This window comes from Euleptes europaea, chromosome 13 (genome assembly GCF_029931775.1).
Source record: "Euleptes europaea isolate rEulEur1 chromosome 13, rEulEur1.hap1, whole genome shotgun sequence".
NCBI lineage: Eukaryota > Metazoa > Chordata > Lepidosauria > Squamata > Sphaerodactylidae > Euleptes > Euleptes europaea.
The window spans coordinates 47,007,820-47,022,920 of NC_079324.1; the positions used below are offsets into that span (position 1 = coordinate 47,007,820).

At 47.4% G+C, this 15,101-nt stretch overlaps 1 protein-coding gene across 1 annotated transcript in view; it reads left to right on the forward strand.

The window, feature by feature from the left end:
- DTX1 (deltex E3 ubiquitin ligase 1) overlaps positions 1–15,101 on the forward strand; it is a 48,837-nt gene that overhangs the window by 17,726 nt on the left and 16,010 nt on the right. The window contains exon 2 of the mRNA XM_056859286.1: positions 9,307–9,988. Coding sequence (XP_056715264.1) covers positions 9,307–9,988 — 682 coding nt within the window. The remainder of the gene's footprint in view (positions 1–9,306; positions 9,989–15,101) is intronic.

The following is a 15,101-nucleotide window of genomic DNA, read 5'->3' on the forward strand; positions in this document are numbered from 1 at the left end:
ATCGCTGCCTCAGCAAAAGCTCCCAGGCTTAATTCAATTCCTTCCCTTCTGCCAGCCCTCTCAGGAGGCAGTTGATTAATTACCATAATTATGGCAATTAATCGGGCTGGACAAACAGACACAGGGAGGTTTTTGTGGGATTGGTTCTGCCAGGCCATGGGCAAGAGGGAGGCAAAGCTCTGTAAAGTTAGGGAGGGGGATGGAGCCAGGTGAACTGGCTCAACTTTGTGACACGAATCCTTTGTTGCAAAGCCAAGCCAAGCAATGGCTCAATGGCTGAGCAGTGGCCTGGCATGCAGGAAGTCCCCGGTTCAAGCCCCCTGGTATCTCCAGTTATCCGTTCATTGGTGACGTGGAAGACCTCTGCATGAGACCCAGAAAAGCTGCTGCCCCCCTGGACTAGACAAGTCTGACCACGATCGACCTGCGTATAGGGTAGCTTCATGTGATGCCTCCTTTTCCCCACCTCTCAGTTCTTATCCATATCAGCCCCCTCCTCCAGCTGCTTACTTAACAGGGCAATTACATGCACCCCAGAGCTGTTTTAGGTCAGGAAAATGACACAGGGTGAAAGGTCTAAGTGGCTTCTCCCCAACTTGGGAACCCTAAGCACTCTAGTCCAGGGATGTCAAACATAAGGCCCATGGGCCGGATCCAACCCCTTGAGGATGCCAGCCAAGGCAGCCACCACCATCCCCGTTCCCAGTCTGGGCTGGTGAGGCATGTCCCAGCCCAACCAAGTGACATTTATGTCATATCCAGCCCTCGTAACAATTGAGTTTGACACCCCTGCCATAGTCCTTAATTGAATTGGGTTTGACTCCTTAATTGAATTGGGTTTGACTCCCTATGATTCAGTCCTGAGGATGGACTGAGTGAAAATGACTGGACCAAAGTCACGCAGTGGGCATCAGGTCCTGTTCTTCTCATTCCAGATCCATCTCTCTAACCGGTGTACCACAAAAGGCAGACTGCCTGCCTGACTTCCAGACTGTGCTGGGTGTGTCTGACTGACTGAATGGCTAATGAGTTGGGCTAGGCTGTAATGGGCTGGGCTTGTTGATGGGCTGGGCCGACAGGTTGACTGATTGGCTCTGTAAGTATTAATGTCAAAATATGTAGGCTTGGCTGGGCCGTCCAACAGAACGGCTCATGGGCTCGGCTGCCACGGGATGGACTTGCGGATGGGCTTACTGATCAGCCATATAATAACTTCAAAATCTACAGGCTGTGATGGGCTGTCCAACAGAATGGCTGATGGGCTGGGCCAGGCAGAGGTAGGCTGGGTTTGCTGATAGGCTGAGCTGACAGGCTGGCTGACTAGCTCTTTAATTATTAACTTCCAAGTACATGGACACCCCCCCCATTCCTGAAGGAGGGGGCGAAGCTCATTTGGATCTGACATGACCCCGCGCTGGCATAGGTGCCATCTTGCCATGAAGTAAGGTGGCATCTACACTGGTGCGGGCACAAACATGGTGTCCAGGCGCCGCCTGTACCTGCCGCTGGCACAGCTGCCCTGGCAGGGCTTTCCCCAAAGGGAAAGCTCGCGCTGGTGTGCGGGGGCTTTTCTGGAGGTTTCTGGGGGTGGAACTGCCTTTAAGCAGCTTCTACAGCCCTTTTGCCCTGGGTACGCCCCCTTGAGCGGCAGCAGGGCTGCACCACCTTTTTTGGTGGCACAGCCTCGTGGTTTTCAATGGACATTTCCCCCCTTTTTTTCCTTTTTTATTTTTTAAAAACACTTTTTTAGGCTCCAAGTTGGCCAGTAAGCCTCTGAAGAGGCGGCACGGCTCCCCCACTCCCCCATGGATCTACCCCCCCTTTAAGGTTGCACTCATATTCTTATAACCTAAAAAACACAGTTTTAAGCATAGACATTCCTGTTCTGCTTTGTCTTAATCTGGGCCACCCATATAGGCAGGCCAGTGGTGCCATTTGGATTTTCTCCTACAAACCCCCCCCCCCCAAAGCTAGACTGAGTATGGAAATGTCATAGAATGCATAATACAATTGGTGACAATTCACAGCAAGGACTTCTTGCTGATGGAGCTGAGCACAAAAATACCACCCTTCCCCCCAAAACAAGGAGAGATGCTAACATTAAAGTGTGGACCATTTCCACCTTGCGCATCGTTTGAAAACAATGTTTCTTACAGGAGAAACTGCAAGCAAAATGGGTAGCCGGTTTTCATTCAGATTTGGTAGGGCAACCAGACAAAATAGCTTCCCACCGGCACTGCCAGGTAACCATCCCGGTGCAGGGGTTCAGCTGCCAACTCTGGGTCCGTGTCACGAAAAAGCCCAAAGTATAACGGCAAGCGCATGACGGCATTTCGCTGTCGCAGAGCTGCAGTTCTAGTTTAAGACTGCAAGAACGTCTGACCCAAGGAGACAGAGGCAACGGAGGGGAGCTGCTCGGGCCTCTTGCTGGGGGAATAAAACGCTAGTCCTTGATATGCCTTACCGGCAATTACTTGCACAGCGGCGGGGCGGCATGGCAAGGAAGCAGGATGGCTGCCAAGCCAGCCTCGCTGAAAACAAACACCACGGAAACCGCTGGCGCGCAGCCATTTAGCTTTATGAGTCTCCAGGGAGGGATGCATAGTTAACGTAACACTTCAAACATCATTATTGACTGCATACACAGCCTGCTGTTCCGGCTGCACCATCAGCAGGCGGAGGCCGAGCTCGGAGGCCGAGCATGGAAGACCCTGTTTCTTTATCTCTCTGACCCTGGCAGGGCCTGCCCTACTCTGAGGAGTCCCACTGCAGGCGTGCGGTGCAGCAAGGGGCCAAGAGAGGAGACACACAGAGTGCGATGTGGGTGGGCTTTTGTGCACTGACTGGTGGTCTCTCTGGAAACCCCTTGTCCGTCTTTGGCGCAGGACAAGTTTGAGTTAAAGGCGAAACTCCCTCCCTCCCAAACCTCTGGGAATGCTGGTTTTGACTGTCCTTTAGGTCTTCTCTGATGATTCTCTGCAAACGTTTTACTGACTTATTGTAAACTTTTTAATCACCCGTTTTTAATAAGGTTGACAGTAGAAATCCGTTTCCTTAAATTTAGCTGCTCGGGACTAAACACAAATATTAAAAGGAAAATTGGAGGGCGGGAAGAATTACCAACCTGGTAAGGTAGGCTGGCGGTATTCTCCCCCTGTGTTGCATACAGGGAACTGGGGGTGGGAGAAAATGTCTTGCCTAAGCCCCTTGTGGGTTTGTAACAGAAGAAATTTTGAACTGGTGACCTTTTAGTTCATATCTCGTCCTCTTAGCCTTTATGCTACATCACCTTGGCTAAAGAAAGATGGTTACAGTGTTCTCATACAATATTATTCTTTATCTGTGTAAGTTAAGAAAATGTTCTATTTTTTATCTATGTAAGTTAAGAAAATGATCCATTTGCGCATAAGATGATTTGCACATAAAACATTTACCATTCCTTTTGTCCTTTGTTAGTATTTTGCCCCTTCCACGCCAAACATGGATAGGACATATTATGTTTATATTTGACATCAGTATTAGACATGAGGCAGTATTTAAAAGATTACATATGCCGATACTTAGGAATTCACAGCATTTGACGGTTTATGAGATTTCCTGTGTGATTTCATCTAGAAGATACCAGAGATACTGATGATAGTCAAGTTTCATGTCCAAACAATGCATTAAAAATGTGAATGCAAACTTCTGTAAATTGTGAGTGATGAAATGTGATATGCATGTACATTTTTTAAAATATTTGTTTGCATTCCAGTCCACATGTTTCAGGGAGGCTGTATGGCATTCTTCTGGCCAGAGCGGAGGAAAATGGGTACAGTTTCTGACTGCTTTTTAGATTTTAATTCGTAAAAAAAAAAAAAAAATCAGGTGTGATATTTCTCATCTCCTTGCTTCATGATCATCTGCAGATTTATAGCTCTGGGCATTCGTGTGGACCAAAAGGTCTTGCAAGATCGGCTTTTAGCACCTTTGCTCAGTTTAGTCCAGTGCACTCTGGGAATATCTTCGCTGATCTCCAGTGCTTTTCTAGCTCTGACTGTCAGCTGCTAAGCAAGCATAAATTGTGCTAAGTCAGGTTCCACCCAATCCGAACACCCTCCCTCAGCACAAGCCGCCAAGCCAATTTGGACCGGGCCATGGTTAGTCACACGCTGCTTCTTTCCAACCGTCCAGCCTTGCTTGTCCAATCCAGCCATTGTTCTTACTGTGTTTCCCCTCGGAACGCCAGGAAACCCCCTGAAGCTGCGGGTGAGTCGACATTTTCCTGTGCACATTTCCACAGCCACGATAGAGGGAGCAGCCCTTGCCCTCCATTCGGATGTTCCCAGCTGATGTCATCCTTCTGTTGGCTACCTTTTCCAATTTGTGTCTCTCCCCTCCGAGCATATTCCATCGGAGATCACAGCTGGTTTGATTTTGGTTTTTTTGTAGGGAAAGGTTCCCTCTCCAACCTTTTCCTCCTGCTAATAAAGTTCCAATCCAAATGTGGACAAGAGGATGTTCCAGTTCAGATACAGGACATATATGGCAGCATTAATTCATTCAGAGAGGCGCTGAAGCACTTGGAACCCCTGATCTTCTAGGGCAGTAGCACTGTCAGACTTTCTATTTTCATAGAAACCTTCCCAAACAAAGAACCCACGGCATACCTTCCAGGGATCCTTTCCTTGGAGCAGAGGATTCTGGGAAGGGTACAAGGCTGTAGACTCAATTCACAGGGAGGACAGGCCAGTCCTGTTGAGCTTCACCATCATTCTGAATGAACTGAGTATACTGAAGAACACACAAAACTTGCCTGCAGCCGTACACTGCAGTAGCAGCTGGCAGAACTGTCTTTATGGACCACTTGGTGATCTTCTCACTCTGGAAGGCAGGCTTTCCTAAACAGAACAACGATGCTAGGATTGCAAACCAGGGTTACCATCTTTAGGAGACTCTGGATGAACGGCCAAGAAACTCTGATGCTAAACTTAGATAGCAGTGGATGGGCACTGGATGATGGGAGTGAAGAGCTAGCTGTAGACCGTGTAGCTTTAGATTTAGGAAGGTTAGTACTTAATGAGCAATTCTCCTAAAAGTCCCCAAGTTAAATTTGTTCATTGCTGATAATCTGCTTGGTAGCCTTAGCCAAGTCTCTGTCCACACCCTAGCTTCAGCAGCCCATTTCCAGTATGGATCCAATAATAATGGTGTCCTTCTTAAGTCTGTTTTAAGGTTTAGAAGAAGAGTTGGTTTTTATATGCCGACTTCTCAACCACTTAAGGGAAACCCAAACCAGCTTACAATCACCTTCCCTTCCCCTCCCCACAACAGACACCCTGTGAGGTAGGTGGGGCTGAGAGAGCTCGTAATAGAACTGTAACTTGCCCAAGGTCACCCAGCTGGCTTCATGTGTAGGAGTGGGGAAACAAATCCAGTTCATTAGATTAGCCTTCGCGGCTCATGTGGAGGAGTGGGGAATCAAACCTGGTTCTCCAGATCAGAGTCCACCACTCCAAACCACCTCTCCTAACCACTACACCATGCTGGCTCCACACTGGTTTAGTGAAATAATCTGTGGGAAGCACTTTAAATGCTGAAAGCTCTATCTTTACTCCCCCACCAGGGAAGCTTTAGCCTCCCAGGGAAACTTTCCCACAGCAACTTGACGTTGAATTGCAAATTGAACATTAATTGTGTTTAGAAAAAAAAAATTATTGTTTAGTTATTTATTTAGAAAATTTCTACGCCACCTCTCCAAGGAACCTGCCCAAGGCAGTTTGCAGAAGTAAAACTTAATAAAAACATAAAACACCATAAAAGTTAACGATGACAACCCAGCAGTAGAAAACCCAGACTGAGCTCAAAGCAACATCAAGCACTGAGCAGATTGAGTTATCAATTTTGAAAATCATGTTGTGAAGAAGAGTTGGTTTTTATGCCCCACTTCTCTGTACTGTAAGGAGCTGCAAAGCGACTTACAATCACCTTCCTTCCCCCCCCCAAATGGCACATCGAGAGGTAGGTGGGGCTGAGAGAGTTCTGAGAGAACTGTGACTAGCCCAAGATCACCCAGCAGGCTTCATGTGGAAGAGCAGGGAATCAAACCCAGTTCTCCAGATTAGTCTGCCGCTCTTAACCACTACACCACGCTGGCTTTGTGGCAGAATGCTGTGATTCAATATATTGGCTTTAATTAGCATAGCGGGCCATGGGGTTTGAATCTCAGACTGGAGGCTGCTTCCATTCAGTACCTTACCTTGACAGCCAGTCTTTGGCACAGTGGACAGAAGTCCAAATAGGATATCCTGTGCACTATCAGGTAGATCTTCCATTGTGTCATGCCTTTATTCCACACTAGTAGTCAGTAATTTGGTTGTGTCATGGCTCGGTGGTGGAGCATTTGCTTTGCAAGAAGAACATCCCAAATTGAATCCCGGGCATCTCCAGGTAAAAAGAACAGGTAACAGAAGACTCCTGCCAGAGACCACAGCCAGTCATAGTAGACAATACTGACCTTGACAAACGACTGACGTGACTCATTATAAGGCGCCTTCAAATATACATATATGTAGAATGAAGGCAGGGAAACGAAGGATTATCACATTACAAATTTCAGTACCCATTAGGGTGTTCAGAGGTGTATTTATCACGATGTCTCTACCTTTCTTCATTACGGCATGTCATGCCTCAGAGAGTTTTTGCTGCCTCAGGTTGTTCTCTGTTTGCTTTGTTTTCCAGTTCGGTAATTCTTTTCCGACCGCCTTGTTTATTGGAGGCCTTTGCCGCCTGATTGAATTGCTTTTCATATTTTGTCATCCACCTTCAGCCTCGGTGAGAAAGGCAGGCTATAAATGATGTTACTAATAATGTCTATTGTGGCTCTGCCTTCCTGGGTCATCTTGGTCTTCTCTCTGGCTTCTAGCCCTGGGAATACTGTGCTGGGACTGGAAACTATCAAGCAAGGACCCTTTAATTTATAGAATCATAGAGGTGGAAGGGACCACCAGGGTCATCTAGTCCAACCCCCTGAACAATGCAGGAATTTCACAACTACCTCCCCCCCCACACCCCCAGTGACCCCTACTCCATGCCCAGAAGATGGCCAAGATACCCTCCCTCTCATGAACTGCCTAAGGTCATAGAATCAGCATTGCTGATAGATGGCCTTCTAGCCTCTGCTTAAAAACCTCCAGGGAAGGAGCACTTAGCACCTCCCGAGGAAGCCTGTTCCACTGAATATCGGTTGCCGTGGGCAAGCTGAGTGAGACCTGGGCCTTTGCGATGATGACGGTGGGTATATGCCTGCCGTCCTTGTCACCGTGGCCCCATTCGGTGCTAAGTGGACTCAACAGCTCAGGCACTGCTTGGCTCATCTGGCACCAGGTCTGTTTGTACCTCCTAGTCTGGGCCTGTCATCAACAGGTTCTCTTTTGCCTTTGGTCGTTCGCGTTCTGCTCTTTTAAGTGATTGTTGCTGGGACCAAGCCTGTAATAACACCCCCCCTGCAAAGCCAGGGCAGAGACACAAAGGCATTTGAGATGACCCATGTTGACTGGTCTTTTCATTCTGACACTTCTTGCCATTTCAAAAAAGGCCCTCCGGGAGATCTTTGATAAGTGCTGCAACTGAACTGGGAAGATCAATAACTGGCGAACAGAACAGCAGCAGGGGAAATATCCATACTGTATTATGAAGAACAGGCTCTGAGGCTGCATCTCCACATCTCTGGATGTTCCTTTGCACTCTAGCAGTCCTTTGCAACAGGATTTTCCTGCTTCTGCTGCAAACTGTTGCTATAGCTAGGGGTGTACAACATTGGCAGCACAATCCTGAGGGCAGAGGCTGATGGGGCGGGGGCAGCTGGCCGCCAGGTTACTCTGGCACTGCTGGATTGTTCCCTAAAGGAAAACTGGATGGAAGCTGTGGAGGTCTTGCTGAGATGGGTAAACCTATGGACACAAACGCTGACCATACTCCCAGGCCTTCCCCTTCCACTGGTGTAGGGATTTGTGCCAGCAGTGCTCTGGTAATAGGGTTGCCAGGTCCCTTTTCACAACCCATGGGAGATTTTTGGGACGGAGCTTGAGGAGGGCAGGGTTTGGGGAGGGGAGGGGACTTCAGTGCCATAGAGTCCAATGGCCAAAGCGGCCATTTCCTCCAGGGGAACTGATCTCTATCGGCTGGAGATCAGTTGTAATAGCAGGAGATCTCCAGCTAGTACCTGGAGGTTGGCAACCCTATCTGGTAGAGGGCCACAGAGTTGCTGCACCAGCTCTTGGCCATGGTGCAGCGGTAGCGGGCCACTTGAGGCTATGCCAGCATAGCCGCTGGTTGCCTTCCTGAGCGTTTTCAGTCCCCCCTCGCCCCCCTGATTGTGCTGTAAATGTTTATACAATTAGATTATAAGCATTCGTGTACCTTTTATAGCTTTGATTTATTTATTAAATCATTTATCCTATACAGAACTGTCTCTGCTTTATGCAGGCTGCCCCTTTCTCCAGCTGTTCCCTTCAGTCCCCTTACAACTCAGGCGAAGAACAGATATTGGCACCCCTAGATGGCAGAGGTGCTGAAAGAGATCATTAGCTTCCCTCTCTATAGAAAACTACAGCTCCCATGGTTCCTGGGGGGGGGGAGATGACTGTTAAACCAGCAAAAGCCTGTAATGTCATTGCTATTTTGAAAAATTAACCCTGCCTTTCCATCATATATGGCTTTCAGAATCCATTAAAATGCAACAAACTAGATTTACACATATAGAAAAGCTGGTGGACAGATATAGTTTCAGTGTCTTTGACCCTCTCCTTAAAATCTTCTTGCCACTCTGGGTATTGTTCTGTCTTTGGGTCATGGTGGCTGTATGGTATAAAAACCTCTGATGCAGATTGCTGAGTTTGCTTTTGGCCAGATGTTGTCATTCTCTGAAGGATCAGGACTTCTCCTTCTCATTATCCATCTTCTATATAACCCAGCTGTTCCTTTCTGGTGGCAGCTGTAGGCAAAGAGGTTTTGGGGGGCTGGTGTTGCTTCAGTGACCCAAAACAGCACCTCTGGCTATGTTCCCGAGCTGTTTTCTTCTGTAGCAAAATAAAACAGAAGTCTGGTGTCAACTTAAAAGACTAACAACATTTATTCCAGCACCAGCTTTTGTGAGCCAGAGCTCACTTCCTCAGATGCAATGAAGAGAAAATCATTATCCTCATATTTATCCAGGAAGTTATAAAAGGGAAAGGGGGAAATGGAGCAGTTGGGGTCAGAGAAAAGCCTGACATCATTGCTTTGCTACACTGACTAAGCCCTTCTTTACCTTTATTCTTTTCCCAGGGACGATGCGTCCGGTGCGAAGGAACTTTTATGACCCTTCCTCTGCTCCTGGGAAGGGGATTGTGTGGGAATGGGAAAACGATAACAACTCGTGGACACCCTACGACATGGACATCTGCATCACCATCCAGAATGCTTATGAGAAGCAGCATCCGTGGCTAGATCTGTCCTCTCTGGGATTTTGCTACTTGATCTACTTCAATAGCATGTCTCAGGTGAACCGCCAGACGCAACGGAAGCGGCGGCTCCGGCGGCGCATGGACTTGGCTTATCCACTGACCATGGGCTCTATCCCCAAGTCCCAGTCCTGGCCCGTGGGTACCAACTCCGGGCATCCTTGTTCATGCCAGCAGTGCCTGCTGGTCAACAGCACCCGAGCAGCCTCTAACGCCATCCTTGCCTCACAGCGGAGGAAGGTGTATTCAGGCAACAGCAATGGGACACTGGCCGTCCGTCAGAGCAATACGTTCAACGGGACTGCGCTGTGGTCTTTGGGCACTGCTCCGGGCAGTGGGACGGCCAAGATCGAACAGGTCCGCTCAGCTAATGGTGTGCAAGTGACCACCTTCTCACGCAGTCAAAGTGCTCCCAGCCACACACAGCTTCCTGGTCAGAACAACCTGAACCGGCCTGGCACACAACGTGTGGCCATCCTGAGTACCCGGACATCCATCCCTCCAGGGTAGGCATTTTTAGTTTCCTTTCAAACACCCTGTTCCGTCGCAAAATGTTAATCCACAGTCATTCTGCACAAAATGTTCAGGAGTGAGCCTTGTAGATCAGTGTAGTTCAGTTGTTAGACAGCTGGCCGAGGATTAGGGAGAGCCGCGTTGAAATCCCATCAGCCATGAAGCTCATTGGGCGAGCCTGAGCCAGTCTCTTTCTGTCCAACTAGCCCACCTCACAGAATTGTTGTAAAGATAATATGGAGGCAGTGAGAACCATGTGTGCTGCTCTGATCTTCTACAAGGAAGGATAACATTAAAATGGGATAGGTCATGAGAAGAAAGATTTTTGAGAGCCCTGAATGTTCACTGAACCTCCCCCAAGACTAGTTTATCATTCTTCCATGTTTTTGCACTTCCCAGTATCTAGTTCAGCGAGCCCCGTGGAGCAGAGTGGTAAGCTGCAGCACTGCAGTCAAAGCTCTGCTCACAACCTGAGTTTGATTCTGGCGGAAGTCGGTTTCAGGTAGCTGTCTCAAAGTTGACTCAGCCTTCCCTCCTTCCGAGGTTGGTAAAATGAGTACCCAGCTTGCTGGGGGTAAAGGGAAGATGACTGGGGAAGGCACTTGCAAACCACCCCGTAAACAAAGTCTGCCTAGAAAACGTCGTGATGTGATGTCACCCCATGGGTCAGTAATGACCTGGTGCTTGCACAGGGGACTACCTTTACCTTTAGTGGCTAGTTCAGCACCATGCTTTCTTTTCTCCCTTTCTCTGCTATTCCCAGTGGCCACATTGGTGTTGATATTTGTCCACACACACGTGGATAGAATAAAAAAATGTCAGGGCATGTTATCAAATGTGGATGCTGCTGTGTAGGTTCCCTTGTGATAACCATGTTTTTAAAAAATGTATAACATTACAAAATATAAGATGGAGGAAGAGAACACAACGAAATAACAGTGATCCCTGTGTTCATGTTACAACAGTCTCAGGCATTAATAGAAATGTTAAAACAGCGTTACAAAGACATCAAACTAATAAACAGAAACATATACAGGGTGAATACAAATATTATCTTAGAATTATGTTGGAAAGTCAGTAGAGAAATAAAAATACCAAAAACATATCTAGATATTACACTAAATATAATCAACTTGCTAACATGAATTAGATGGGCTCAGACACTAAATAACAAGTTACGACACAGCAAAATAGAGAAAGCATTCAAAATACTGCACCAAAAATAATGTCAATATCCCTAAAATATGTCCACAAAACACGAACCATCCTTTAAAAAAATTTAAAAAAACAAAACAAAAAGAACTTTGCACCAAATGGGAGATAAGAAGAAAACAGTAACAGGTGGTGTAGAAGTCATAATAACAATAATAATATGATATTAAAACATCAGCAACAGGGCATTGCTCTGACCTGGATAGCCTGAGTCTACCCTGATCTTATCAGATCTCAGTACCTAAGAAGGGTTGGTCCTGGTTAGAATTTGGTTGGACAACCTCCAAGAATCGTGACACAGGGGCAGAGGCAATGGCAAACCACCTCCGAATGTCTCTTGCCTTGAAAACCCCACTGGGGGGGTCACCACAAGTCAGTGTGCCTGTGCGCACGCACACACACACACACACACACACACGAAACAGGGCATTATTATTTATCTACTGAACTTAGTCCCAGATTGCAGATTAAAAAATCTATGCCGTGGGGCCCTGATACATTATGGGGAAACGTTTCTACAGACCAGGGAGAACCCCTAGGTTTCTGGAAAATTCAAGATGGAGCAAAAAATGAGGACTTAACTCCCCAAATGGAGAAAAAGGGGCAAGGAGAGAGAGAAAAAGAAGAAAAAGAAATAGAGCTCAGACTAACTTTCTTTTGCAAGATGGCCCGGAGTAGGTTTGGGGGCTCTCACAGATTGCTACCATAAGGGAAGTGGATAGAGGGAGACCAATGTGTGGGCTGCCTAAAATACCTCTTGACGCTAGTGGAGGAGCTGGGCTACGTTAGACCTTTTTGCCCAGGAAGGAGCCTCAAGCTAGCTATGATGCTGGCTGCCGCCCCAGAGAGCAGACCTTGTGTTACCATGGCAACCAGGTACCGGTACTATAAAACACTGAGGATTCGCCAGGAATAATTGGAGCCTCGGCCGGCAGGCTTTCAGCAGCCACTCTTTCCTACCATTCGTTGCCTCCCGCTTTGCTTCCCCTGCTCTTGTTTCCAGCGTCCCTTCCTTTTAAAGGTGTCAGGCTTCTGATGCTGCGTTTGGTATTGGGGTCCAGATTCCTGGGTACAAATGACCCGTGAAGGCTGGACGCGGTGTATAAATTGCTGTTTTTCCCTTGAAAAGAGCCGGAAGGTTTCAAATCTTTCATAATTGCCGTGTCTATTTTAAAAACCTCCAGCAGTTTGCATGTATATTCATTATACAGTTTGCATGTATATTCTTTATACAGTTTGCATGTATATTCATTATACAGTTTGCATGTATATTCATTATAACAGGCATGGTGTACATTTATTTTTAAGTTGAGTATCTGTCAAATTAGGGGTGCTGTCTAGCCAGAATTTTACTAAATTCCTAAATTTATCCTCTTGCTGCTTGCTAACGTTATAGGATACAAAGCCAGAGAGAAATTTTAGCTGTCAAATCCTACAGTAACATCTCATGTTTCTTGAATGGTCCCAGCAAATTGCATTCCGGGATATATCATGTAGGAGCAAATCACCACCACCCTGATGTAAACACATCCTTTTACTATAGAAGAAGGAGAGTTGGTTTTTATATGTCGACTTTCTCTGCCTCTTAAGGAAGAATCAAACCAGCTTACAATCACCTTCCCTCCCTCTCCCCACAACAGACACCCTGTGAGGTAAGTGGGCCTGAGAGAGCTCTAAGAGAGCTGTGACTAGCCCAGGGTCACCCAGCTGGCTTCATGTGTAGGAGTGAGGAAACCAACCCGGTTCACCAGATTAGCCTCCGCCGCTCATGTGGAGGAGTGGGGAATCAAACCCGGTTCTCCAGATCAGAGTCCACTGCTCCAAACCACCGCTCTTAAACCACTACACCACGTTGGCTCCAGAACTACAAATGCCTTTAAAATGGCATCAGTGGTCATGGGATGGGCCCCTGCCCACTGTCACTTCTCGTTTGCCCTCACCAAGGGCCGGCTGCTTGCTGCTGTTCAACAGCAGACACTTCACAAAAGCTAGTGTGGTGTAGTAGTTAGTATTTCAGGCTAGGATCTGGGAGAACCAGGTTTGAATCCCCAATCTGCTGTGGAAGCTCATTGGGTGACCTTGGGCTAGTCACACATTCTCAACCTGACCTACCTCACAGGCTTGTGAGAATAAAATCCAGGAGAGGAGAATGATGTAAGGTGCTTAGAGAACCCATTGTGAAGAAAGTCGGGGTATAAATGAAGTAAATAAACAGAAGAAGAGTTGGTTTTTATATAGTGACTTTCTCTACCATTTAAGGAAGAATCAAACGGGCTTACAATCACCTTCCCTTTCCCCTCCCCACAACAGACACCCTGCGAGGTAGGTGAGGCTGAGTGAGCTCGAACAGAGCTGTGACTGGCCCAAGGTCACCCAGCTGGCTTCGTGTGTAGGAGTGGGGAAACAAATCCATTTCACCAGATGAGTGTCAGCCACTCATGTGGAGTTGTGGGGAATCAAACCCGGTTCTCCAGACCAGAGTCCACCACTCTTAACCACTACACCACGTTGGCTCCCCAGTATTATTTTTTTCTCCCTCTCCCATAATACTAGAAATCATTGGGAAATAGGTTCATGGCAGGCAATGAGTAATTGAACTGTGTAATTCATTGCTAGTGGACGTAGGGAGGTCCATGAGCATAGATGGCTTTAAAAGGGGGCTAGAGATTCATGGAGGAGAGGTCTGTCAGAGGCTACTAGCCATGGTGGCTGAAAGGACCCTCCATATACAGAGGCAGCAATCCTCTGAATACGAGTGGTAGGAGGCACTCTATGCCCTGTTTGTTTGGCCCTCCAGGGCAACTGCTTGGCTGCTCTGTGATACAGGATGCTGGACTGGATGGACCACTGGTCTGATCCAGCTGGCTTTACTTGTCTTCCTATAATATATGGAGGGCTTTACAAAAGAAGAAAAAGGAAAAGTCTCCATTGCTATTCATGTGGGGAAGGAGGAGGTTAAAGAGTGCTGTGCGTTGGCTCGTCAGGCAGTGAAATCAATGGGCAAGCTTTTCAGGTGATGTGAGTCAATGGTGGAGCATGTGCTTCGGATGCAGAAAGTCCCAGGTTCAATCCCTGACATCTCCAGTGAAAGCAGCAGTTTTGAGAAATGACTTTTCTCTGCCCAGGATCTTGGAGAGCTGCAGCCAGTCAGACTACTAGACAGTGCTGAGCTAAATGGACCTATTGCCTGATTTGTTGTGAAGCAGCATTCCATGTACAACCCTTGACCAGTAATAGGTTACCTAGTTGCTCACAATGTGACCTGTTAAATATAGCTTGCTAATCAGGTGTGTGCCCTGACCTGGATGGCCCAATCTCACCAGATCTTGGAAGTTAACCAGGGTTGGCCCTAGTTTATACTTGGATGGGAGTTGCCATCCCATTCCATTCCCAAGGAAGTCCAGGGTTGCTATACAGAGGCAGACCATGGCAAACCATCTCTGTTCATCTCTTGCTTTGAAATCCCTACAGGGTAGCCATAAGTCAGTTGAGACTTGATGGGACTTTTCACCACCAGCCTGGGGTGTATGTTTCCTGCATGCACAGTCGGGCACCTGCCTATTATGGGTTACAGCTTGCCTGCCAGTCGAAATGAAAGAGGAAGGCATCTGGCTTGCGGTACTGACCCCAGTCACGCCCAGGAACCAGCAGTTGAGCCTTTTGAGCACTGAGCTGTGACCACTGTCTGCAAGAGCTTCCTTCCTCCGCATCACTTTGTGTGTTGACTTTCTGGTTACTACCAGGGATCATTAAGGCTGCCTGTCAGGCAAGGTCTGTCCTATCTTGTAGAGGCCGTGCCACTCATGAACAGGTAAGACCATTGGTCCAGAGACCAGGGAGGCTGATATTATATATTAGAAATCTCCATCTAGAAAATAGGTTAATTGCTGAAGA